Source organism: Arctopsyche grandis, chromosome 13 (genome assembly GCF_051622035.1).
Source record: "Arctopsyche grandis isolate Sample6627 chromosome 13, ASM5162203v2, whole genome shotgun sequence".
Lineage (NCBI taxonomy): Eukaryota > Metazoa > Arthropoda > Insecta > Trichoptera > Hydropsychidae > Arctopsyche > Arctopsyche grandis.
Genome location: NC_135367.1, coordinates 21,282,052 through 21,309,885, shown reverse-complemented (window position 1 = coordinate 21,309,885; position 27,834 = coordinate 21,282,052). Strand labels below are relative to the sequence as shown.

Genomic DNA, 27,834 nt, shown 5'->3' with positions numbered 1-27,834 from the left:
GTCTGGCGCTTGTCGATCGTTTGCACCAAACCCCCACGCGTCATAGTAGTTACGCTACTGCCTCTCATTGCAATACATTACCCAAAACTGCATCAAATTTATTCCGAGAAGATGTCTGTAATATTTTTAGTGTATGGATAGTAAAGGGAAAAATTCAAAACCACAGCTGATCAATCACAACTAATTTATTAAGTTAAAAAATTGTAAAATTAAATTAATATGCACATATTAAAACATTTTCAATAGAATTTAAATTATCACAGTGAGGGTACTTTTCAACTACATTTGCAGTAAAAATCGATTAAATAATATTTCCAAGGTTATTTTATGAAAAATGGATTAATAATATAAAGCTTGTAAAAATACATGAAATATTAAAAATTAGTAAAAACACACATTAAGCACACACAATGCGATGTTCAATCACTGTTGCTGCTCTCGGATAATTCAGCTTCATCTTTAGGTTGTCTTACAGCAGCTTTTCTTTTATTTACAAATCCTGGACCTTTTTTTGATTTCCTAAATAGCTCGATTGCTTTCATTTTATTTTTTAAAATAATATTTCTATCGTTTTCTCTTTGCGGTATCGTTTCTCCTTTATTATTTTGTAGCTCGGGCAACACTTTAACGTTTACAGATTTTGCACTTTTATTATTTTGAAATAAATTATTTTTCTTCTGTAAATCAACAGGCTTTGCAACGCCTAATTTTAAAGGGACCATTTCTATATTTTGTTGTGAATCATATTCAAATGCGATATCTTTTGTAATATTTTCTATTTGAGGTACAATGCCTTCAATTTCATCACGAGCAATCAGATCAATGTTTTCAGGATTATCAATTTTCATTTTTTTCCCTTTGCCTTCCTTAGTTTTTCGAACTCGTTTATTTTCATTTGGTTGCTTTCTCTTTATTTGCTGTTCTTTTTGGATTGCTTCACTGTTTGATGGCTCACTATGCATGTTTTCAACTGCATTTTTAACACGCTTGCTCATTTTCTCAATGGCAACATCTAATTTAAATTCAGTATTGAAAAAAGATTTTATGGATCGTTGAGTTTCTTTAATATTCAACCTTTTCAACACTGGATTTAAAATCTCATCAGTTTTTTCACGAGACCAACCAAACTTTTCTTTCGTATAATCTCTCAAAGCAACAATATCGGGTGTTCCCCAACTAAAAGCCTCAGAACTTTTTTCAACTTCTGGACATAGATAAGCCTCAATAATCTGAAAAGTAATATGTTTTTGTGTTTTTGATTGAGAATGAAATTTAAAAACCTCATATTAATATTTTATTACTACCTTTGCACTTGGAAATTCTTCACCCAGTTTAACATTTTTCAATTTACTTCTAAGGGATGAATGAGTGAAATTTCTTTTGGTACAACTCCAATCACGAAATTTTTGAAGTCCTTGTAATAACGAGGTGTAAGGTGGTACCGCTTCTTGCTTACCTCGAGGAAAAGCTGCAAGTACTTCGAGTGCTGTAACGGGTCCAACACCAGTTACACCCATAGTGTAATCACTACCGACTAGTAAAGCAAATAATATCAGATCTTCTCTTTGTAGCTCTGTTAAGAAAATTCATAACATTAATGACAAGGATAATTAAATTTTATTCAGTAAGAACGACATTGAACATGCTCACTGAAAGATTGGCTTATGTTTGTATCAACGTATTGCATTACTGTTTTTTGTTGATTGAAAAAATTTCGGTAAACGTTTTTGCCACCAAACAACCATATATCACTGTCGTCAGTTATGGTTCCATCGGTTAGCTTTATTGACTCTAAATATGCGCATTGAGCCTCAGCTTCTGTTGGAGCAACTATGTATGGAATGCCAAATAATCTCAACAAATTTTGGGCATCTTTTGTCATTTCATCTGTAATATTCCTACCCATGCGATCAAGTTTATTTTGCTCTCTTTCGAGTAGATTTTGTTGATTTTCTAAATTTTCTTCTATTTCTGTAGCCATTTCACGCAATACTGCTTCATTTGGTGCTTTGTCTACTTTATTCGACGAAGTTTCAGGTATTATTACATCATCTAAATCCTGTAAAGTAATTTTTGATGGTTCTGTTCTTAAAGACGATGGTAAAATATTAGGTACAGCATTCTCAGTTTCAGTTTCCACTGCTGAATTGGTTTCACATACATTAGCTTTTTCAGTGGGTTTTTCCATTTCATGCAACTTGTCATTTGATAGAACTGGATTTTTTTCATTTTTATCACATTTTTCAATAGCTTCTATTTTATTTTTCAAATGTGATAAAATATTATTATCTAAAACGTGAAATTTCGATTTATCAATAAAAACGTCTGCAAAAATGTCATCCGCAGGCGTTTCTTCATTAATTTGCTCATTTTCAGGAACATCTTCAAAGCTTTCACTCGAACTGGAACTCAAAGCATCGTCATCAATATTTACATCTGATTTTTCGATACTCGGCTCTATTTCTTCTTCTATAAATCTTGTTAATTCGTTATCAGTAGTGTTTATACCTTCTGGTATTTCAGTATCCTCATCAATTATTATACATTCTTCAGTCTGTTCCTCTTCAATTATTATTATGTCTTTAATCTTTGGATTATCACTAATTTTAGGCAATTTTTTATCTATTTGTTGGATTTTAGACGAAGTTTTACTTGAAGTTGTTGCTTCATTTTTTAGAATTCGTTCTATTTCAAATTCAGATAAACCACTGTATTCCTTCATATAAGCTTTAGCAATACCCAAATCTCTTTCAGAAGTTGCATTGATTTTTGATAATTGACTTTCATCTCTAAAATCATCTTCGTCGCTCGAACTCAAATTATCTTTTTGCGAAGTTAAATCAACTATTTTGTCGTTTGTACATTCTAATGATAATTTAATTGCAGCTTCAAGGTCTTCATCAAAAACTTCATCTGATTGTTCACTATTTTGACAACTAGATGTACTAGTAGACGGTTCATTATTTTTTTCCGCAGCATTTTTAGCCACTTCTTTCTGCATTGCTTGATTCATAGCTTCTTTAACATTCTTTACCAAGAGAAAGTGCGAATTTTCATTGGAAGCTATTTGCCTAGTTGGAATGGAATGTATTTTAGTGTCGATTCCTTCTTCATTCAAAAGAATTTCCAATTCATTGATTGAAAGACAATGTCCACCAATTTCTTTTTCAGCTTCTTCTAAAGACACTTGAACTTGACGTCGTTTCAATAAACGCTTCATCTGTAAGAATTATATATAAGAGTGTAATTAATTTAATTTAATATAACAACATCCAATATAGCTAAAATAGTTTATATGTATATGTATGTATGTATGTACCTGATAATCTGAAAAATCATTACTTTGGGTGGGTAATTCGTTAATACGGCCCCAAGAATTAGCTTTGCGCGTTTCTTTTAGTTCTGTCAACAAATCGTGCTTTTCTTTCGCCGATAATGCTTTAAAATAATCTGAATTCACATCAAACGAATGTAAATCAATTTGATACTTTGACGAAATGGATTCTTTATCACTGAAAAAATAAAATACATAGTTTATAATGTATATAACTTGAGTAGAAAATAATCCATCGAAATTATACTATTAAAATAATTACTTACGTTACTTCTTCATCAGAACTGTCTGAAGCGACCTCAGAGGGTTCAGCAGATATAGATGGTAATTTAAACATATCCTCCTCATTTGCGACTGCCATTTTTTTTTTGGGAGAAATACTAATACTAGATATTTGATTAGGAGTTAAAGAATTTTTAACAGCGATATGTTTTGTAATCACTTCCATAAGCTGACGTTGCACTTTATCAACGTCATTTCGTGCCTGAGACTTTTTATTTTGTCTGTTAATCTGAAAATAATAAACACAACCGAATAAAAATTTAAACCTCTTTAAACGTAATGCAAATATTTGAAAATCGATGCTTACGATGGTTTGTTTTTTCAGAGCGGGAAACGCTCCATCAAAAACAAATATTGGACGAATTCCATAATACAACAGTTTGCAAAGTCTTTGGAATAATCCCAACAGGTGACTGTACGATACTGCAGCACCCTTGCCATCTTGATATCCTTTCACCATTTGATACAACCATATTGATATATCTGGAAAGAATCACCACCCTCGATTTATACTTCTAGGCATCAGAACCATATCTATAAATCATATTTTGTGAGAATATTCCCAAAAAGATTAGTTTAGCATTTTCGATATTTCAGTTTTATAGTTTTCGAGATAGGGTAAGACAAAAAAATATATAATTTCTAAAGAGACTTTGTATGTCTGTAAGTATGTAAGTATGTATGTATCTTTGGTTAGGAACTTCGTTCACAATACAAAGTTTCTATGACGACAATTCAATTGGTTGAATATTATATTTTTTTCGATTCAAATAAATTAAATAAAATAACACATGAATATTTACTATTAGATTCGCCATGTTTACGCTGTTTATATTACAAATACTGAGCGAAGCCGGATAAAACATCTAGTTATCCAATATTTTTCGCCGAAAACTTTCATATACGATGTTAATTGAATAATATGTTACTTAAATGATCAATTTACTTATAAAAATGTATCCCATGTCGTTTATTGTGTGTTTTTGAATGCATCGTGCAATTTTTAACGATGCACTTGCCCAGAGAAGTTTTTATCGACCACCAAGCTAATCAAATACGACCGATGCTAAAACTATTTAGGAATGTCTGTGGACAATCGTCACTTAACAACAATATAACGCCTAAAGCCACTTCTATTATTATAACATTTCTCTGATTGTACTGGTAAAAAAAAAAAATACGAATCAGAGATATGTAATAAGAATAGGGGCCCTTACGAATAAATAATTGTTGTCAATTTTACGCGGTACGTCTCTATAAATACGCTACATCGCACGGAATACAATCGGATCGATTTACTTATAAAAATGTATCCCATGTTGTTTGTGTGTTTTTGAATTTATCGTGCAATTTTTACCGATGCTTGCCCATCTTGCGAGTAACATAAACAAACAGAGAATTTTTTATCGGACATATGTCGAGCACCAAGCGTCAAATACAACTGATGCTAAAATTATTTAGATTTGTCCGTGGACAGAATGTCACTTGACAACAAAAGAACATCTAAAGCCACTTCTATTAATATTTATTTATTTATTTATTTAATAGTTTTGGACCATTGTGGCATTACAGGAAGAACCTAATGCGCCACAATGGCCTACATTTGAAAAAGATATAAAAACAAGTAAACTGTAAATAAAGGAAAAAAGCAAAAGCAGAAAACATGGTAAAAATAAAATAATAAAAAAAAAGTAACAAAAGGAAAATAATACATCATTCAGAGAGAAAAAAAAAATAACAAAAGTGTAAAAATTAAAAATAAAATCCATAAATCCCATTCTTTGTTTACACTGAACAAAATTAAAATAGTATATAAAAATATACAAAGGAGAAAGAAAAAGTAAAATAAAATAAACAAAATATGAATAAAAAATAAAATCACAGCGAGGCCCAAATGGAAGAGAGTAGATTAAGATTCCACTCATTCATCACATTCAAATTAAGAAAGTAATGATGAGCGCAGGTTACCAGATAAATATGTTAAGATAATATCCGATAATCTACGCTCACCAAGGTGGAAAATATCACATTCAGGGACAGCAGCAACGATTTCATTGAGAAGTCTAATAGCTCTTGGAATAGGAGCCATTCGAAAAAGAACTGTGCGAGCAGCAGGTACAACCATTAAATGATGATGTCTACCACGCACATAATTATTAGGGACATAAAGTCCTAACTGTTCCAGCAACAACGGGCATGACGTATTACCACGCGATAGCTGGAGAACGAAACGAATTAACGAGAAGTTTCTCCGAAGTTCAAGGGAATTATACCCAAGCATGCCCAAAAGCAAATGAGTAGGATAGAGATATGGGTAGTACCCATACTCTTTCTTATAAAGAAAACGAAGAAATGCTTTTTGCACTTTTTCTATAATAAGAGAGTAGTTTGCTTCATGCGGATTCCACACAATTGCATTATACTCTAGCTTACTTCTAACAAGCGAGTTAAAAAGCAAGCGAGAAGACAAGGGGCTGGAGAATAATCTAACATATCTCAAGACAAATCCAAGTCGACGAAAGGAAACGTCAGCGATTGTCTTGATGTGGTTGTGAAAGGTGAATTGAGGATCAAATGTGATACCCAAGTCGACCATTGATTCCACGCGCTTCAACAATACGGATCCAATGGAATATCCGTGACAATAGAGCGAATTCGTACGTCCATAACTCATAATGGCACATTTACTAGTATTCAGTTCAAGCCCTAAACTGGAACTGAACTCTAAAACAGCGTTAATATAATAATATATTGAAGGAGAGAGGCTTGCCTCTCATCCTTAACAGCAAAGAATAGTTTAACGTCGTCTGCAAACAAGAAACATGAAGCATTGCGTAGTACTTTAGGGAAGTTATTAATGACTAGTATAGACTAGAATAGTATGCTGTTATCGAGAAGACGCTGCCGCCGCTCAAGCTGCAAGTTATCATTACGCGATACATAAAGAGGTACAATCGTGAACCGTTGTCGGAACGGCGAGGTTGGAGGCATTGTAACAAAATCTGAATTGCATATTTGTATGTGAACGGGAGCAAAGGCTAATTGGCGCGGTTCAACGTTCTCAACGGAGACCTTCCGAAACAATAGCGCCGTCCCTGTCTAGGTCGAGGAGCGCGAGGGAGAGGGCGAGAGAGAGGTGACAGCGTGACTTTGACAGATGCAGGTTATATGTATCGTAACACTCGTCTCACCGACGGCCAGCACGCGCCCCCTGAGCGAGTCGAGATGCACGGCCCGGCCCGTGGAGTCCACCAGCCGCCACAGGCCGGTCACCCCCATCGCCGGCGACAGACGCCAAACGCCAAACGCCAAACGTCAAACGTCAAACGTCAAACTTCAAACGTCAGGTGTCAGGTGTCAGGTGGCGGTGGTGTGGTAGCCCTGGCGCGAGCGTGTTGATTTCGGTGCTCGGAGCGGAGTGGTGTGGCAGCCCTGCGAGCGAAGTTCCCACGCTGCGTGTTCCCACGCCCCCTCCTGACCCAACATCCTCTCGCGGTGGGGGGAGGGGGACCCACTTCACTTCACTTCAACCATGCCGTGTACAGTCGCCGCAATTGTTTGCGACTTTTGTTTGTGATTGCGATTGTTCAGCAGTAATTCAACAGTAAATATAATATGTGGGTCTACGTGACGAGCCAGATTGTTAAATTACAGAAAACACAAATATCGGAAGGCAAATATCGAAAATCGAAAGATCTTAAGTCGAAAGATCAAAAAAAAGGGTGCATGGTAAACGGTACATACTCACTTAATTTGCGCGAGCAGGGTACAACAGGAACGAGAGGAACAGGCTTTTCCTCCCGTATTCTGCGCGCGCACATTAAGAGGGCTGTACACCTGAAACCTTAATTTTGTTACCATTCCTTTCTTCGATATATATATTGAGTGTATGTATATATTGAGTGAATGCGACAATATATATTGAGTGAATGCGACAGTTGCGCTTCGACCAGATAAAACATAATTTAAATTGACAAAATCGAGGTTTCATATTCTACTATTTTCTCCTCCAAAACTGGACCAATTTTTAAAAAAATTTCATCATCGGTATGAGAAAGATACTTTCTGTGCATCTATCGGCGTATTTTTTTTTTAAATCGACCCTTAAATAAGCACGCTGGACTCGTTTCGTGGGTGTAAAAAAGAGGCGATTTTATAGATGTTTGGCGGCTCCTAGCTCATATAAAAAATAATTAATCAAAAAAATAAAACGATAGATTCACCCCAATGGTGGATATCCATGGCATATTAAAAAATAATTTCTCTAGTGCCATAATTGAGGAAGGGAGAAGTATAGTACGTTTGTATGGATATGGCGCTGCTGTCCAGCCCTCTTAAAGGTCTGTTCATACTTAATAGCACTGCACGGCTTCAGCACTGCACGACTCCATTTCAAATATGTCATTTTATTACATTTCTATTCATATCTACCTACACGTCGCGGTCACGTCACGCTTACAGCAATTTGGCCGAGTGCAAGGCAAAATCGGCTTACTTATACATTACAGGCCATGACGATACGGCGCAATATTGCTTACGTCGTATTGTTGAGTACTTACAATATGAATGCATACACGTGCATTCGTAGCCACGCGTCAGAATACAAGTCAGCAAAAATGTTTCGGCGTTTATCGAACGAAAAATTATGTATAATCGCGTTTTTGTTGGAAGAAGAAGCTCAAGAAGGCAATAAAAAAGCACGGAGGCGTTTTGATATGCATCTCATGTTAAAAAATAGAAAAACCGAAGGAGAGTTTTGGACACTATAAGGAGCTTGTGGATGATGGACAATTTTTTTTTAAATATTTCCGTATGAACCGATACCAATTTGAAACAATACTGGATAAAATAAAAACAAAAATCACCAAAAAATCTACAAAATTCAATGAAGCATTGTCAGCACCAAAACCATGTCGAAAGATTGAACAGCTGTCAACTGTCACTATCGATAATTGGTCCAAAACAGCAAAGCGGCAGACTCATGGCACGTAATTCGCGTGTATATTTCCACGATGGCCAAAAAAACGGATACGATACGTTGACGGATGTTGCTGTAAGGTATGAACAGGAAATGTTGGGTACTGCTGTAAGCCTGCCGTGGCGTAAACGTGATGGTTGGTATGAATATACCCATACAAAATGTACCAAAGAATACTTTTCGTATGGCCGGATACCTGCTGAAGTCGCTACGTGCCGACTAGGTATGAACAGACCTTAATACGGGAGGAAAAGCCTGTTCCTCTTGTTCCCGTTGTATCCTGCTTTTCAATTGATAACTATTCATTGCTAATAATATCAGATTTTGAATTCTCGGTGAGCTTAATTTGAAGATCGGTTCTTTCCAGTAGATTGTTTACAAAATAGAGAAACCCCCACATCTTTGAATATTCGTTTATCTGTTCAAATCTAAGATATATATTTTTAGGAATATAATTACACGTCATCAGTTAGAATCTTCCATAAATACATTAACGCAGAAAATTAATATGCGCGCGCAGAATACGGGAGGAAAAGTCTGTTCCTCTTGTTCTTGTTGTATCCTGCTTTTCAATCGATAACTTTTCATTGCTAATAATATCAGATTTTGAATTCTCGGTGAGCTTAATTTGAAGATCGGTGAAGATCTTTTCAGGAGATTGTTTACAAAATAGAGAAACCCCCACATCTTTGAATATTCGTTTAACTGTTCAAATCTAAGATATATATTTTTAGGAATATAATTACACGTCATCAGTTAGAATCTTCCATAAATACATTAAAGCAGAAAATTTATATGCGCGCGCAGAATACGGGAGGAAAAGCCTGTTCCTCTTGTTCCTGTTGTATCCTGCTTTTCAATTGATAACTATTCATTGGTAATAGTATCAGATTTTGAATTCTCGGTGAGCTTAATTTGAAGATCGGCTCTTTCCAGTAGATTTTTTTTACAAAATAGAGAAACCCCCACATCTTTGAATATTCGTTTAACTGTTCAAATCTAAGATATATATATTTTTAGGAATATAATTACACGTTATCAGTCAGAATCTTCCATAAATACATTAAAGCAGAAAATAGTGTAAAAAATCTTTGGAGAATATCGAAAAAAGTATGCGATGTTACAGAAGATTTCGCAGCGTCGTATAGCACAAGATTTAAATTGTGGCTGCCACTAGAAAACGTTTATTACACATAATACAAAAAGGATTCACCCAATGAATAAAATTTGTTGAGTTTAGAAAGTAGAGGTACCTTTGGCGCTATAATCTAAAATTTTGTAGGGCCTTTGGCACATCGAGCGGCGCCCCAAATAATTTGGCCACCCGACCCGACCCCACCCCCTAAAACCGGCACTGGTCGTATGAAGTAAAAAAAGTTCATCGATTAACCCTTTGAGTGCTGACGTCTTTTCTGTTGAAAGCCCGCCACGATGAAAATTTCACCGACATTTCCAAATAAAATTATTTAGAAATCCAATAGAAAGCCAATATAAAAATTGTAGCTAATCCAAACAAACCCTAGATCACTACCCTAGATAACTACCGCTGAGGATTTTGAGTTTTGTAAAGGTGTGTTTAGACTCTCTAATATATCTTGCAACAATATAAAATAAACAAAAGATTATTTAAAGTCTATTAATGAATGTATTTTTCCAAAACTAGTTGCATCTTCTTCATTCTACATACATTCATATATCTAAAGAATTGAAATGGATGGATGTTAGTGATATTTTAAAAGGGTGTAAAGCATTTATTAAAGTAAAGCACTTGTCAGGCTCATTCAAATGTATTTTCAGGATTTCAAGTTTCCTTTGGGGGGGGGGGGGGGGGGGACACACACACACACTTTTACACACACATTAGTATTATATCTAATATCAGTAATAAGAATACATTCACTCAGATCAGTGCAAGATTGGCGGCTTATTTTTGAATGACAAATTATTTATAGTAAAATATAAACAGAATATATATTTTTTATTATTCAATATAACATTATATTTTTACCTTTTCCAGTTTGTTGCACCCTAAAATGCCCCGTCCTTAGGCACTGTCTTATTTTATTATGCCTACTGAAAGTCCTTCCTCAAACTATCGTGGTCCACGGCACTCACAGTTTAACGAAAACACAACGAAGAATGTGATTTTAACATGTCTCATTCAGGTCCTGGTGAAAGTCTTTCAAAAATACTTTTATTCTTATATTTTCGAAGGCCTAAGCACTACCTGCTCTTCTCAGTTCTCTTGGGTGTTATTTGAGCTATTGTATTATCTAGTAATTAATGTTCTTATTGATTAGATAACATGATAATACTATGTATATAATATTCAAACGCATAATATTATCATTATTTTAGTTTAAATGAAAGGAATTAATGATTTATATATGGCACTAGTTTACACAAAACATTGAGCTTTTTTCGCATTTGTTAATCAATTGTGTGAATTTCGTAAGCCAGTGTAATACACAACCAAAGGAGTGCAAAAATTAATGAGAAGTACAAACAAGTTTTATGTGTGGCGTAAAATTACACATAATAGCTTCTCTCGAATTCATTGTAAAAATATGCAAATTGCAAGTTGTAAGATTTATTTTATTTATAATTGAATGTGTTTTTTCAAATGAGATTGCGGGGAATGCGTTATCGCCCTTTTCATCTATAATGTTTTAAGAAATGCACACATCCTTCTCACCGCGTGTGAACCTGTAAATCAAAGTATTCACCAGCACCTTGTTGCGTGGATTTTCAGACGAAGTCGCATTTTTAAGTTTCATTGATTCAATTATGTATGTATTAAGTTGCGTGACCTAACTGCATAAGTACATATGTATGTGAAGCATGACGATTATCGAAAATAAATACCCATTTAAAGAAAAACATCCATGGACGCAGAATACGTACAAATTGTTTTTTTTTTCTTTCTTCATTTTTGTTCACTTTTTTCATTGCCTTCATACATGGTACGTTTTATAAGATTTTGACAGATTCTTAAATTTTTCTTCAATGTGACGCTCGAGATGAATACAAATATGATATTATTAATTGGGCGCTTTTTACATAAAAAGCAAAGCCACGGTCGGATTCATCCGAGGATTGTGATAATGATAAATCCCGCGCTCATCATCACTTCTTTTTATTTCGCAGACGCGTTCCTATACGAAAGCGCTCGACTGCAGACCGTCATTTTTTGATTGATTTAGTATTTATTTTTATTATAAAAAGGTTTACGCGATAGATGTACTTTTATGCAAGTAATTTATTGAATTTGGTTCATCATAAATTGATGTCTCGCTAAAGAAACTACGAATGTATTGAATTTCAACCTATAATAATGGTATGTATTATGAATTATCTACATATGTAAGCATCCCTACCATACATATCACAAACGCTTTTTGTTGCTACTGTTGTAATGTCGTATTATGACTAAAGAGCGGATAGGAAGCGTGCTTTTTCCAGGAATCGGGCGTTTTGAGATTTTTTACAAAGCTACAGTGCAAGAAAAAAAGGTTCGGTGAACCTTTAACAAAGCACGGCCAATAATTAACAATGAACAGCACGCTTCCGTTCCGCTCACTAATTATGACCTTTATTAAATTTAAAAAGTAAGCAGTGTCGAATATGGACACTTTTTCAACATTTTAAAAATTCACAAAGGCTCCGTTTAATCCAACCGGTCCTTTATACAAAAGAAAAATTTAACACAAGTGTAACCCAACAATGTAGTGATATCTGAAAATCATAGTAGACTTTCTTAAATTTAAAGGTTTTTTATATGATTCTTTTCTTCCTATATCTTTATTTATTTTTATATTTTCGTTTTTTTTTCATTCACTTTATTGTTCTATTCTTTTACCTGTTTGTATTCTATTTTTCCTTTCTTATTTTAATTTTAATTTTATTATTGTTTTATTTTTTTCTCATTTAATTTATATACGTATTTGTATAAGTCAAGTTTAAATAACTAAATGTTAGAAGAGTTAATTTTAAGAAAAAAAAATGTTTATGTAAAAATATGACGGTACTTACGACTCAACTTAATATTACAAAAGCAAGTTATAAATGCGAGTTTTTCGTAATTTTTCGAGAGTGCTGTAGCGCCCTAGTTCCAGGCACGAGCCGCCACTGATTACAACCCTCCTTAGGATAGAAAGACATCAACCCTCAAACCGGTCAAAATATTTGCCCTCATTTGGAAAAAGTGAAATGACGTTTTCGTTTGGGTGCGCTTTTGATTTGTACATCCGAGTGAGTGGTACTTTTTTTTTTTGTTTTTTTTTTTTAGATATTTTTGTTTAAAATTATCTAAAAAAAAAAAAAAAGACTGTTTTCATCGCATGTTTATGCGAAAAAAAAAAACGCAGCACCCCTAGCTCATATACATGGTATATAGTCCCAAAAATAACCTCCCGGAGTGTTTTCGGTGATATTTTATCTTTGTATTTATCCTTGGATAACAGCGATCGATAACGGTGAATCCCATATTTGAAGAAATATATGCACCTTGTAGCACGTGCAACTACACCCGAATTTGATTTGGCCAACACCCACCGGTCACATCGGATAATTGGATTATTACAACGCACATTGCGATCGCCCAAAAGAAAATTTTTGTCATGAAAATCGCGAATACGGAATAGTTGGCATTCGAGTTCTCGTTAGCATGATGGACTTTGCGGCTGCCAGATGTTCCGTCATTGGCTACGTCCACACTACCGATATCTACAACCGAGTGGCACGACAAATCAGCGCAAACCAACTTAGCGCCGACTTTTCGGCGCAGACAACTCAGCGGATGACAATTAAGTGCATGGACTATTCAGCGCAAAATCAATTTTTTCAATAAGTTTCAAATGTGTTTTCAAAAATAATTAATGTATTGAAAGTGTCGGTCATATTTATTTTAAATTTATTTGGTACTACGTTTGTGCTCGGTTTAGAAACCCTGCTTAAAAATAAATTTTTGCGGCCTTAGTTGAGAAACCTTGCTTGCTTAATTTATTTTTATTTTATTTTACATATATACCAGGAAGGCCTTACAGGAAAATCCCAATGCGCCTTCCTGGCCAATTACAAATACAAATGCAGCATTTTTTTTTATTATAAGTCGTTGAATTGCGAGACACTGAAAAAACTCGCAAATTAACGAGACATCTATGAATTGTACATAAATTTTTATTGTACATCCATCAAATTTCAAATAGCGGTGACATAGTAGGTAGGAAGGATTTTTAGCCAATTTTTTTTTCCGGGAACCGTTTCAACAATGAAATCAGAGAAAATTGGCAAACTCTGATAGGAAACGATCAACCTGGAGTCACAAATCCAGGTCTGACCAACAGCATACTCTGAAAAATTCATTTTCATTCAGGGATAGAACCCGGCACCTTCTTGACGGTAAACAGAAGCTTAACGTCCGAGCTATGCTGCTGGCTAATATTTCAAGGCACAAAGATTATCAAATAAATTTATTCGCATTTGAGAAATTATCACGTAGATATGACCGACAATTTCAATACAGTAATTATTTTTGAAAACGCATTTGAAACTTATTGAAAAAAAAAATGATTTTGCGCTGAATAGTCCATGCGCTGAATTGTCATCTGCTCAGTTGTCGTTGCGCCCTACAACCGATACACCCGATATTTAGGAATTTTTCCATATCCAGTTCCCGTATTGCAACCTGTGGTTGCTATTTAGGAACTGGTAATGGAAAAAATCCTAAATATCGGGTGTAGATATCGGTAGTGTGGACGGACGTAGTAGCCATAGAGATTTTAGCGACCGTGGACAACAATCACCGAACACCGTCACAGCGTGTTTTCGCCCTTAGTTTTCCAATCGTTCACGTTCAATCGTGGCGCGTTTTGAAATTTGAAAACAAAAAAAACAACCACCGAATCGAACCGTGCAAACATATGTATATGAAAAAATGCATCTCGATAGAAATGAAGTGCTACTAGACGTATGTATGTATGTATGTATGTATGTACGCTAGATAACACGAGAAAATGTTTGTTTTGAATTAGGCGCGTGCGTGTGTATGTGTGTGTGTGTGTGTGTGTGTGTGTGAGAGTGGATGCAGGTGGTGTTTGGTGCGTGGTGGGGTGGTGGGTGGGGGGTGAGGTTGTCAGTGGTGGAGGTGGTGGTGGTGGTGGTGGTGGCGGTGGATCGCGGAGAGTCAGTGTGCGCCGGAGAGCGCGCGTGGCCGCATGCCGCACGGTTACGGCGGGGGGCCCATGGGCGGGGGCGGCGACTCTGCGGCGGCCGTGGCGTGTCGCGCGGGGGCGGGGGCGGGGGCGGGCGCGGGCGACGGCGGCCGGCTGACGCGCGCGGCGATGGAGCGCTACCTGCGCGAGCGCTCCGACATGGTGATGGTGATCCTGCACGCGAAGGTGGCGCAGAAGTCGTACGGCAACGAGAAGCGGTTCTTCTGCCCGCCGCCGTGCATATATTTGTTCGGCGAGGGTTGGCGGCTGCGGCACGAGCGGATGGTGCGCGACGGCGACTCGGACCAGGCGGCGCAGCTGTGCGCGTTCATCGGCATCGGCAACTCCGACCACGACATGCAGCAGCTGGACCTCAACAACGGCAAGCAGTACTGCGCCGCCAAGACGCTCTACATCTCCGACTCGGACAAGCGCAAGCACTTCATGCTGTCGGTGAAGATGTTCTACGGGTCGGGCCACGACATCGGCGTCTTCAACAGCAAGCGCATCAAGGTGATCTCGAAGCCCTCCAAGAAGAAGCAGTCGCTGAAGAACGCCGACCTGTGCATCGCGAGCGGCACCAAAGTGGCGCTCTTCAACCGACTGCGCTCGCAGACCGTCTCCACTCGATACCTGCACGTCGAGAACGGCAACTTCCACGCCTCGTCCACCCAGTGGGGCGCCTTCACCATCCACCTGCTCGACGACAACGAGAGCGAGTCCGAGGAGTTCCAAGTGCGCGAGGGCTACGTCCACTACGGCTCCACCGTCAAGCTCGTCTGCTCCGTCACCGGCATGGCACTCCCCAGGCTCATCATTCGCAAGGTCACACACACACACACCCACATAACCTCAAACGTACTATTCCTCTAATAAAAATAGTAATACTACTACAGTGAGAATAGCGCTGAACTATGAAACAATCTTCGTTTGTTTTTTTTTTTTTTTATTCAATTTATTATTTGAATCGAAAACATTTAATATTATTGTACGACCGACCAATCACAAACGTCTTTGATCAATGCAGCCAATCAGAAACGAATTACAGTGCTGTTTCGGTTTCATATATAAAATTTTATATATAGATAAAAAATTATATTAATAATAATCAGAAATTCGGCAGACAGGATTCTTTAATGCACGTAAAATGATTCACAATTTACTCTCTTGCTTTGTAGGACAATAGTAATTGACGATAGCGAGCCATATTTTGTGTGTTAAAGAATCTTCGAGGCCACCAATCTCTGACATAATAACAAATAATGATTTAACAATAAAACAAAACATGAAAGCGAGTAAAATAATTCAAAACAATTCAATCCCATTATTTATGAACACTGATGTATATTAAAAAATATATTCGCAATAATCATTCCAACTCGATTCGCCTTTGCATTGAAAATATCAAAATCACAAATAACAGTGTCAAGTGCATTAATGGTATTGTACAAAATAAGGTCACGAATTTGTATGAGACACATTACAAGAACACAAATTGTAGTATGAGTAGGTTCGATAACAAAAGTTATGTATGTATGTAAATAGACTAGAACTGTTATGCATCCCGGAAACTAAACCATAGGTGTTTAATCTTCTTAATGTCTTGTCCGCATCCATATCACCTTGTTGATTATTTGTAGATATCCACATCAATCTACAGAAGCTCAGAACAACTCTTCAGCGCTCATATCAGTTCACACGTGCATGTTTCTGAGCCAAAACAACTTATTCCTGCCAATCAATTTCCTTCCTCCTATTTTAAACAGAGAAATTTGTATTTGGGACCCCTTATCATGTGTCCGATATACTCTATCTTTCTCCACTTGAGGACAGAAACAACTTCCTTTGAATTAATTCACTTGTTTAATCTTAAATATGTAAATAAAATTTTTTGATTGTAGTTGAAATGATAAGTTTTTCAACTTCTCAGTCAGCATCTCGATGATTACAGCAGTCCTAATATAGACTAAACTTGCAAATATATATGTACATATGTATAGCATACAAGACGATCATATGTAATAATATGATGTATTAATTTATAAAAAATTTGATTCAAGATGCATTTGTTGAAATATAACATATGCAGATTAAAATTATGTATAGTTCCAAGATTTAAAAAATGCTGAAAATTTTATTTTCTTTCGATCAAATTTTACAAAAAAAAATAAGATTTTCATATGGAATCACTTTTAACAGTTTGATGAGTGATCTCACACTTCTTTCCAGTCTTTTTACTCATGTCTGAGGGTCATGACTTTCCTGTCTTCTAATTCCCGTCATGGTCCTCCAGCCCTCACGACACTCCGCAACTCACAGTGATTACAACTGTTTTCCCAGTGGCAGCCCTATCCTGGTCAATCCATCTTCTTGGGGATCGTCCTCTCCCTCTGTTTCCCTCAATGTTTCACAGAACGACCAATTTTTCCTGTCCTGGTCTCACCGTGCAAAGTGTCCAAAGAACTGGAGGATACGTCCAAAGCATACGAAAGATAGCCTATCACCACAGTGTTCTCACAAGGAGTATTAAGAATATATGAATATTTGAGAAATATGATTGAAAATATAGCAGAACATTTGTGGACGAGAGATTTTAAAAACGTATCACCAAAATGAAACTTTGAGTTATCTCAGCATTGACTATTGTCTAAATAGTAGATACTAATTTCGAAATTAAAGTATGGACAAAATTAATAATCAATCGTTGTTTTACTACACAAAAACGACGAAATCTTATACAAATTCAAATAGTAGTGCTAAAATGAGTACCGATTTATATGTATATGATATTTGCCGATCTCCGTGACGAGCCGGAATGTTAAATTACAGAAAACGCAAATATCGGAAGGCAAATATCAAAAGATAAAAAAAAGGGTGCATGGTAAAGGGTACATACTCACTTAATTTGCGTGAGCAGAGTACGACAGGAACAAGAGGAACAGGCTTTTCCTCCCGTATTAATGTGCGTGCGCAGAATACGGGAGGAAAAGCCTGTTCCTCTTGTTCCTGTTGTACCCTGCTCGCGCAAATTAAGTGAGTATGTATGTATGACTTAAGATCTTTCGATTTTCGATCTTTGCCTTCCGATATTTGTGTTTTCTGTAATTTAACATTCTGGCTCGTCACGTAGACCCGATATTTGCATATGTAAAAACTTATAAACTAATCTGATTAAATTATACTTTTAAGATTCTAGCTTTTTCATAATGAAAAACTTAATGGACATTATGCTGAACTTGCTGATAGCACTCTTTGCAAAAATTCAATAATAATGTTCCTCAAAATAGCAATATGGAACAGCAACGGTCTTGCTCAAAGAACGCAATAATTGAAAATGTTTCTTGTCACTCTAAAAACATTCAGATATATGTAGTATAATATAATGAATTGATAAGTTTGTTCACTAGACTATACGGTATAAAGATCGATGTCCTCTTCAGTAGTCTTAAAATGTTTGATTTACATATGTATATTAGTATATTATATTTGAAATGTTTCAACTTATTCATATAATCCAAAAGGAAATGGTATTATATAAAACATTTCATTCAATACATTAATGTCAATAGCCAAATTTTCAACAAGTATTTTTATAAACTAAGAACGTAACCGAGAAATTTATTTTATGAATACATACATATATTATTTCTGAAATGTATATGTAAACTTTTTTGAATTTTTAAAGAATGCAAATCACTCATATATTTAATGTGATAATCGGAAGATTAACGATTTTATCTCTAAAATTATATGCACAAGTATTCATTTTATTAGTATTAACTATTATTTCGCATGTATGTATGTACATATAACAGTAAAATGTATTGTTCTCATTTTCCGTACTGCGTATGCCTTAAATCCAAAAAAAAAAATGGTATCTCAAAGTTCTCACGGTTGTTTTGTTGATGTCTTTTTTCATTCGACAATTACTTTAAATAATTTAACACATGTGAATACTTGAATTTATTATAGTGCGCGATTATTAATTTTTTTTATTATATTTTATTGTTTCAGGTTGATAAACAAATGGCACTCTTAGAGGCGGACGATCCCGTATCACAGCTCCACAAATGTGCCTTTTATATGAAAGACACGGAAAGAATGTATCTGTGTCTGTCGCAAGAACGAATCATACAATTCCAAGCGACGCCCTGTCCGAAGGAACCGAACAAGGAAATGATCAACGACGGAGCCTGCTGGACGATCATCTCCACGGACAAGGCGGAGTACCAATTCTTCGAAGGAATGGGCCCCGTTCGGTAATATATGTCTTCATTGTAATGTCCGTATTCAATCCGGGCTGTGGTTTTCCCAAAGCTTCAGCTCTCCTATTAGCCATTTGGTGTTAAACGACCTCTTTGTTATTCAAACGCTCACACGGCGTCGAACAATCTGTTCTTAATTTCATTCGTGTAACCAATTAACTTCCGATGAATATATATAATGTGATTTTTAAACGCCAATTATAGATCTCCAGTGACGCCGGTGCCGTTAGTCCATTCTTTGAATCTCAACGGCGGCGGAGATGTGGCCATGTTGGAGCTGGCCGGCGACAATTTCACGCCGTCGCTCCAAGTCTGGTTCGGAGACGTCGAGGCCGAGACGATGTATCGATGCGCCGAATCAATGCTCTGCGTTGTACCCGACATCTCACAATTCCGAGGTGAATGGTTGTGGGTACGGCAGCCGACTCAGGTATGCATCTTCGATGCAATATTTCAATTGTGTTTCATCGTATGATTGATAAGAATTGTGTTTTGTATGTTGTTGTCAGGTTCCTGTTTCATTAGTTAGAAATGATGGTATAATATACGCTACCGGATTGACGTTCACGTATACTCCTGAACCGGGTCCCAGGCCTCACTGTACTCCCGTGGACGACGTGATGAGACCGGACCCCTTGCCTAACTGGACACAATCGACGAGCTTACGATAGTATTGTGAGAAATGTACACTTGGGACTTTTCGTATGTAGCCTGCGGCATTTTGCATATGCATTTTTCGCGGTTTATTAATAAACATTGCCTGAAAGATGTGTATGGCGAATGCGCACGCTCGCCGAGTATTTTTACCATATTTTAAATTCAAGTGTGTTGTGATTAAAATTTTTACGTCTTGGATTCTGATAAGTATCGAACTATTATATATATATATTTATGTACGTATATGGATGGTACACGATGAGTATAATTGCAAACTCTGGTATAGAGAACTTATTAGATTATTCGATGGTGCAACACATTCCTGGTCTACTACATCTGTATATGTAAGTTTTTTTCATAAATTTTATCATATTCATGTTTCTGTCGAGTATTCCGTTTTTCGAATATGAACGCAGCCAAAGTATTGCAGCGTAGAGCTTTTTACACTCTGTGCTACCTATTAAGAGGCATTACGCCATCCTATTTTTATGCTGTAGTGATGTAGCTTTTATTGAAATTCTCGTAAAGTATCATTCGTCGAGGTAGTTACGTACGTGTATGGTACAGCATTTTTTAGTGAAATTAATTAGACCTTGTATTGTATTTTAATGTTAAATGCCTGAAATTTGGGCATCTTTGTACAAATGAATGCGAATGATTTCTGTGTCGAATTTCTAGTATAATTTGTAAGTTTTTCCTTCTCCCGTTTTGATATGTTGTTTTTATTTTGTGAACGCTCAAAACATTCCAAAAAAAAAGACAAGAACGAAATCATAACTCTTCAGTAATTAAATTACTTTTTTTTTGTTTTTATTATCGTCACATTAGATTCGTATTAACATATTTATTACATGGACATGACAAAAAAAAGAACAAAAACAAACATCTCTTAATAATTTTAAGAAATTCATGCTATATATATATATAATAAAATATTTATTAAATATTATAAATTAATTCAGATCTTATTTTTCCACCAGCAAATGTAAAAATATATACGTGTATATACATAGTGTACAAATTGAAGCTTTTACATATATATTATGATTTCAACAAGGTATTTTATATTTATATTGAGCGAGTTGTGTCAGTGCTTTTTTTAAAAAGGGGATTTTTTTTATAAAATGAAATGTGTACGGTTCAATATTAGATGGCTCATTGCTTTTGCCGCTGTACGGGAAACACCTGTATTCTTATCAATGAATGAAATCAATTATGTATAATAAATCAAGTTTACGTCACTGGCTCTAGTTAAAGTGATGTGGGAACAACTGTGTGTATAGAGAAGTTTTATTTTGACTGTGAGAATAAGCATGAAAACAATGAACTCATTAGTGAACACGTTAATATATATATAGATGTACACGAGAGAATACACAAGCACTGTTATACAGACTTGTTTTTATGAATAAATTATATTTAAGTGATGTTCTCATGCTTAAAGGCTAAGGGAATGTAAATTATAAAGCTAACTAAAGTTTATTGAGATATGCTCTGGTGCACTCATCTTGAAGGCCAATTGGATAGTCTTATTTTTTTACCTTTAAATAAATAATCATACATAATATAGATCTTTATACGAAATTATTAAATAATAACAATTATATAAATATATTTTCATTTCAAATGTATTATAATATTATTTAATATATTTTACTTCTTTTTGTCTGAGAGTATTTCGTGATTTTTTTTATGATTTTCTTTTATTTTATTATTATTATGAACTTGTGTTTGTGTATGCAATATAATTTTAAGACTTGACATGTTCTTTTATGTTCATGAAAATAGTGTTTGGTGTTTTTTTTTTTCTGAAATACAATATAAAATATTTGAACATAAAATATATTTTCATTTTGCGTGTGCAAGTAAGAAATACACCATTGTCAGTGTGCTGTAAAAAATATGATGGGAACTCTTAGTCGAGATAACATTCCACATGGTGATGATTGTATGGACGACTTCCTGTCTTTTGAGCACAATAGAGGCCACAGCATTTTACTTGAGGAGAAGCAAGTGTGAGAAATTCTAATTAACCTACCCGTGGGAAGTTCTCACGGTGCTCTCGTACCCAGACAAACACTCAGTATAAAAATATGATTTTTACTGTTAAAAAAAAGTTTGGCAATGTACAGTCATTTTAATATTAGACAATTCTTCCGGATGTTCTGAAGGAAGTTTTCGTATCACAATTTCGGCTTTCGTAGACCACCGTCAATAAGAAAAACGCCATTATTTATATTTTTCCTTATGTATTTCTGTCATTTCACCTTGATTGTACGCTGTTTATTCATGTTGGTTAACATTAGTGAAATATAAGAAGTTAACAAATCATCCATTTTATAACCGAGGGACGTTTCGCACAGTAGCTTCGAACCCCTGACGAGGTTTCCGATCGTCATGTGGAAGTAGGTGTTGCCCGACGACCAGTTTGAAATCCGCGTGAACGGGTGCGTTACCAAAATGTCCTGAAATCAAACAAAAACAGGCTTATATATTATATACATATACAACTCACAATGAATTCTTTGAATGTGTGATTTGGATAAAAATTAGTCATTATACAAATCAAATTTAGTTTTTACGTATCTATACTTGACATTCATAGCCAGACTATTTCGATATTAAATTATAGTGGAGCTTAATACTATTTTAAATGGGTAGCAAATAAATAAATATCTTTGGAATTACACGCCTCAAGGCTGCGGCAGGTCAATAGCATTAGAAAATTCACATCATGATACGTTTTGTCACACGGGTATAAACTGGTATAGATTAATTATTTAATAAACATTTCGAGGAACTTGAATTTTTGTTCATTCACATTTGAGCTCAAGGTTAAATGATAATATCATATATAAAGTCTAGTTTCTTAGAAACTTTAGTCTGACAAATATTTAATTTTGATGATGAACATTTGACTTTTATTACAATGTTTTATCATTTGAATGCATATCTATTGAGCTTCAGGAAATATATAATCTACACATCGTTTTTAGGTTATGTAATGGACGAATGCACTTTTATTGGCATGACGATACACCGACGAAGAATTGGAATTGCATCTCTAATATATAATTTCGAAAGAGACTTTGTATGTAACCATTGTTGGTTCGTAGAAAGACAAATGAATATTCAAATAAATTTTAATACAATAAAACTATTCAAAAATTTTACTATTAGATTGGCCATGTTTAAGCGGTTTATATTACAAATACCGAGCGAAGCCGGGTAAAGACACTAGTATTGTATAAATGTAAATGTGTGCATACCTTGGATTGGGGATGTATCAAGCTGACACCGTGCTTGTTGATAGCGATGAGTAGCATTTCTGGATAGTTGGGCTCGGTCGTCTGCTTCACTTCGAAGAACGCTGAACCAAACGTCGGCCACCGGTATATGACTTTCAAGAAAGTTATTTTGGCGTCCTCGGGTGACATTCCGGCACCTTGATTGTAAGCCGCTACTATTGCTCTTTTCCAATCGGCCGAACTCTGAACTTTAATTAAATCCGATGGCACAAGCTCGCGTAGCATTTGCCTATAAAGAAAGATGAATATATTCAAAGAGTGTATTATTTTTTTAATTAGATTACTGTTATATTTGTAAATAGCTGTCGATTTGTTATATAAATTGGCATTTATTTTATGATCAATCACTGATATGTACGTATATGTTGATTTTTTTTATAATAAAATACATATATATATTTTTAGATGTGTGTTTTACTTTTCTTCGCTGAAATATTATATATTTATTTAGTTGGAAATGCTTACGGTATGGCTTGCAGCTCCTGCTTATTATCACCCCAACGTGCTCGATAAGCGAGCGCTGCAAGTCTTGCTGCTTCTTCCCTGGTACAGCGATGATACCCACGAAGTAGTTTAGGCAACTCTTGATGGAAGTGGAAAATAAGATCGGCAGCCTTATCTTTGCCTGGCACGGTGTTAGTCCAAAGTTTTTTCATAAAGAAAACCTTAAAAAATTGATATTATTAAATAAAACACGTTTTCGTTTGAAATCAGAAATCATTTAGTGTAAACTGACTTGATATGTGAATTGAGGAGTTGCTCCGTCTCTAGTCGGCCTTGCCTTTTTGATCCAATCTGTCAAATGTCTCACAAAATCAAAGAAGAAATCTCCTTCCGGCACCGATATGACCTTGTCTGCTATTTTAACGAATAAACTGAATCCCTCACTAGATCTAAGATTTAATCTTTGAGATATGTTATGACAGAAATCTTTAGCCCTCGTCGACGAATCTACTTCGAATGCTTCGTCTGTGTCATCCGGGAAGTAAACTTTGTGGAATATCTGCGTCGTTTTGTGTTGGATTGCTTCTACTTCGACTTGATGTGGCGGATACTTTCTTTGACCGTTCCGTAAAGTTTTTTGTAATCTCTGCAAAGAGTCTTGAGATATTGGATGTCGCCTCGTTCTCAAGAACAATGTCAATTCTCTCAACAGACTTTGGCTACATGCGAAAAGACCCGTGGCGAGCCACATCAACTCCCACCCTCGTTCTTCAGACATTCTATTTCTATTATCAGTGAGTTGTTTCATTACTTGACAGTATATTTCGTCTCTTAAAATCTCATGTTTCAATGGCCCATCAAAGATATGATCAGTGTATTCGTTACCGATGCGTGGCCGTTTCGAAGGCAAATCTCCCATGTATTTAAGTATAGCTGTAAAAGCAAAGCTGGCTTCCTCTGATAATTCTTCTTTAGCTAGTAATTTTTTCAATAGAGGTTGTTTTATTGGGTCTCTTGAATGTCTCCATAGTTCATCAGGTCCACCGCGACGTGCATTTGTGAGCGTCAACGCTTTGGAAACTGTTCTCTTCGGAGGCAACCTAAAGTGATCCAATCCATATTCAGCTAAGTTATGAGGTCTATCTCTTGTTTCGGTTCCATTTATTACAGCTGAAGATAGGCGTCTACCATGTGATGCAGCTTCCAAACTAAATAGTGCCAGTACGTCGGGTGGAGGTTTGGACAAGGCTGGAAGAACGTAAACAGTTTCAGCTGGAAAATCTCCCCTTTCTGTCGATCTCTCGCATCTTCCTATACACCAGCCATTGTTTAAAACAGTCTCCCCCGTACTATCTTCTTCTAGCGTGATAAGATCTCCTTTTAGGAAATTGAGAAAACTCGACCCTTCCCCCGGAGCTTTGTAGTCTTGCAACGCAATCACAAATTTCGATCGTTTTTTTAATCCCTCCAAGAAATAAACTACTAAATCTCTTATATCTTCTGCGTTTGGACTTTGGAATGTAAATTCTTCACCTCGAACGGTCGCTAAACTGAACGTTTGTGTAAATACTTTATTTGTTTTTTGACTAGAAACGGTTGTTATTTCCGGGAAAGATAACTCTAATAAAACTTGCTCTTGATCGTCGACTACATAAACCCCGGTCCAATTTACCGCGATGATGACATCGTTTTTGGGAAGATTTGGACCAGAATTTCTATATGCTTCATAAAATCTAGAGAACAGAAGTGGCCATTTAAACTTTGCATAACTTACTACATCCTCCTTCACTCTTAAAGCGGGGACTTTCTCTTTCAAATAATAACTCTTTTTATACGCTTGAACTACCAATGCTCCCCATCTATCAACTGCTTTCTCTACTCCAGTTAAACAGTAATCTGGGATGTAATTAGGTAGCAGAGTAAATAATCTCTCTGTATTCATATCTAAGGCATACTCGATGAAATATTGTTGAGCGGCTATCATAGCCAAATCTTCTTCCTTGTCGCAACGATACTCCCCAAATTTCACACCTCTGACTACTTGTTGGTAGATAAGATTAGTTGCCACTTGATCTTCTGTAGGTTCATGCCACGGAGCAAATATTTCTTTCCGGAAGAAAAGTCGCCACGGGGCGTTTCTCTCCTGTGCACCTTGCTCTTTAGCATATTGCTCGCATTGAGAAATAGCATCCATCACATGATCTCCACCGCTTCCAAGTGAACTTACTTTATCAAATAGAGCTATGTACAATGAAAAACCGAATTGATCTCGGAGGCCTATTTTTTCAGACAGTTGATTGCACAACTCTCGGGCTGTAGTAGCAGAATCGGCGAGTAAAGTTTTAGTATTCCCGTCCATAAATGTTATAGGTAACATTATAGGCTTTTTTGATTTTGTTGCTTGCAATTCTAGCCACGATGGAGGTTGATTTCTAGTGCCATTATTGAATGTCCTCTTGAGACGGTCTTCACAGTAGGGTGCATATCCTGGAGGACCTTCTCGAATAAATGCTCTCAAGTAATTCACAAATTTTTCACTCGGTGCAAAACAACCCACACACAATGAAAGAAGAATCCATCCTCTTGCGTGAGACGATTTTGAAGGATTATTAGATAGTTGTTTGCAAATTTGACAGTATATTTCATCACGCAGTTCAGCCCGTAAAATTCCATGGCCTATTATGAAATGCAATTTTTCTAGATTGGATGTTGGTCGAGACTCTAGCCACGATTGATAACTATCTGCGGTGTATTCTTCATCCTAAAATTAAATGAGTTTTAATATTTCATTAATAAACATTTGACAGAAATATGATAATACCGAAGTAAAATATTACCTGAAGTTTTCTTCTCACATCTTCACCTAATTTATTTTTTCGTTTCAATGTCAACGATACGAGTTTGTGTCTGATGGAACGTGGTTTTTGTTTATTCAAAAATGCTTCAGGATCTAAGCCCATCATTTGAGCTTCTTGAAATTCTTTTGAGCGAATAAAATTCCTTCCCAAAGTAGCCGTCACTTTAGACATTACAGATGTATTATCTCTATCCATTGTGTGATAGCGAGGTTCTGGCAAATCACCAGTAAAACGAAGAATTGTAACCCACAATGCTTGTGCAGCCTTAAAAAGAAACAAATAGTTTATTTGTATTTAAAAAATCAAAACTGTCCTTGATAAGTAGTTCCAATGAAACACTCACCAGCTGATCTCCTTGAGTATGCAGAGGAAGCAATGGATGTTTCAACGGCTTTCTGGAATATTGATGTGTAATATTGCCTTGGAAATATGTTGCAGCAAACTTTTGGAATTTAAATTCTGATAGATCTTCCTCATCTTCTGAAGCTGTTTGCATTGGAGTAATCATCTGAAATATTTTATGTTTTATTTTGAATTATTTATCTATGAAAAAATTCAAGAACACAATTATCCAAAATTTAAATAGTTTTGTTTATTTAATGTAAGGTGACCATTTTACATGTTTTTCGGTTATGTGACAAAACCAGGACACTTTTTTTCAAAAGACTGTTTCTAAATACTTGAATCATTAAAAGCGTTTATGAACATTACAAAATCATGTATTTTATAAACAGGCCCATCCCAAGGTTTCTGCCAGGACAGATACCCAAAAAACCAGTACTCTACTGGTAAAACCAGTACGAATGGTCACTTTAATTTAATGGAATATATGTATATATAAGATTTTTGATATTTATTCTATCTAAGCAATTTCAATCACATTCACCTCTTGTTGATCCGCTCTAGGTTGTGGTAAATCATTAAACACGGATGTTTCTCTAGGTGCTGGTGCTTCACTGCTGGAATCAGGTAAGAAATCGAACATAGCTTCAACTAATTTGGAATCATCGACAGGTTCGTCTTGTTTTCTTGCAGCATCTTGTATAAGAGTCTTTTTAACTTCAACTTGTCGTTTTTCTTCTATCACTAGTTCGGCTTCCTTGCGCTCCAATTCATGCATTCGGTCCTGAAAATTATCAAAAAATTCAATTTAGTCAATTACAATGCAAACGCAAATGATTAAATAAACTGGCAGTTTTCTTACTCTATAATTTTGCTCTGCAATCTCTTTAGCCCGTGTATTTCCTTGGTGTTTCAGTCTAAGTTCGTCCTGTTTTCTAAGTCTTAGAGCTTCTCTGTGTTGATTAGCTTCTATTTTGAGGCGCTTGTATTTCCTTATTGCAATTAGTCCTCGAACATGAGCTTGGATCTTAACGATAGCCCACATCTTGTGGCCGTAAGAACGTCGTACTAAATAACCACGTGCTGCCGCCTGTAAACAAGTTTAATTATCAAATAAATATATTTGTATTTATGAAGTTTAAGTCATACAATGA

The 27,834-nt window shown here is 35.8% G+C and overlaps 4 protein-coding genes across 4 annotated transcripts in view; 2 read left to right on the top strand and 2 right to left on the bottom strand.

The window, feature by feature from the left end:
• nesd (SHC binding and spindle associated nessun dorma) overlaps positions 1-27,834 on the top strand; it is a 325,057-nt gene that overhangs the window by 93,479 nt on the left and 203,744 nt on the right. The gene's annotated exons all lie outside the window — the stretch shown is intronic.
• mus201 (rad2 superfamily protein mus201) lies at positions 167-7,163 on the bottom strand. Its single transcript, XM_077443984.1, has 7 exons — positions 6,808-7,163; positions 3,924-4,099; positions 3,601-3,845; positions 3,320-3,512; positions 1,651-3,220; positions 1,305-1,573; positions 167-1,229 (listed from the first exon to the last, which is right to left on the bottom strand). Exons 1-7 carry the CDS (start codon positions 6,893-6,895, stop codon positions 420-422), a joined length of 3,351 nt encoding a protein of 1,116 aa, XP_077300110.1. The 5' UTR covers positions 6,896-7,163; the 3' UTR covers positions 167-419.
• Su(H) (recombining binding protein suppressor of hairless) lies at positions 14,810-20,590 on the top strand. The gene is made up of 4 exons (XM_077444989.1): positions 14,810-15,631; positions 18,821-19,065; positions 19,276-19,501; positions 19,581-20,590. Exons 1-4 carry the CDS (start codon positions 14,810-14,812, stop codon positions 19,740-19,742), a joined length of 1,455 nt encoding a protein of 484 aa, XP_077301115.1. The 3' UTR covers positions 19,743-20,590.
• The window catches only part of ck (unconventional myosin-VIIa ck), a 68,264-nt gene continuing 61,823 nt past the window's right edge, over positions 21,394-27,834 (bottom strand). Inside the window, exons 7-14 of the mRNA XM_077443983.1 lie at positions 27,543-27,770; positions 27,225-27,464; positions 26,682-26,846; positions 26,318-26,602; positions 23,773-26,241; positions 23,502-23,701; positions 22,998-23,265; positions 21,394-22,193 (exon numbers count right to left, since the gene is read on the bottom strand). Of these exons, the coding sequence (XP_077300109.1) occupies positions 21,987-22,193; positions 22,998-23,265; positions 23,502-23,701; positions 23,773-26,241; positions 26,318-26,602; positions 26,682-26,846; positions 27,225-27,464; positions 27,543-27,770 (4,062 nt within the window). The 3' untranslated portion in view covers positions 21,394-21,986. The remainder of the gene's footprint in view (positions 22,194-22,997; positions 23,266-23,501; positions 23,702-23,772; positions 26,242-26,317; positions 26,603-26,681; positions 26,847-27,224; positions 27,465-27,542; positions 27,771-27,834) is intronic.

What these genes read in the sequence shown, in the direction of transcription:
- mus201 (XM_077443984.1), bottom strand. Translation starts at nt 6,895, where the DNA reads ATGGGGGTGACCGGCCTGTGGCGGCTGGTGGACTCCACGGGCCGGGCC. An exon ending in AGTTCTGATGAAGAAGTAAC is followed by an intron (nt 3,513 to 3,600) that starts GTAAGTAATTAT and finishes TTATTTTTTCAG; the next exon opens with TGATAAAGAATCCATTTCGT. An exon ending in ATGATTTTTCAGATTATCAG is followed by an intron (nt 3,221 to 3,319) that starts GTACATACATAC and finishes TAATTCTTACAG; the next exon opens with ATGAAGCGTTTATTGAAACG.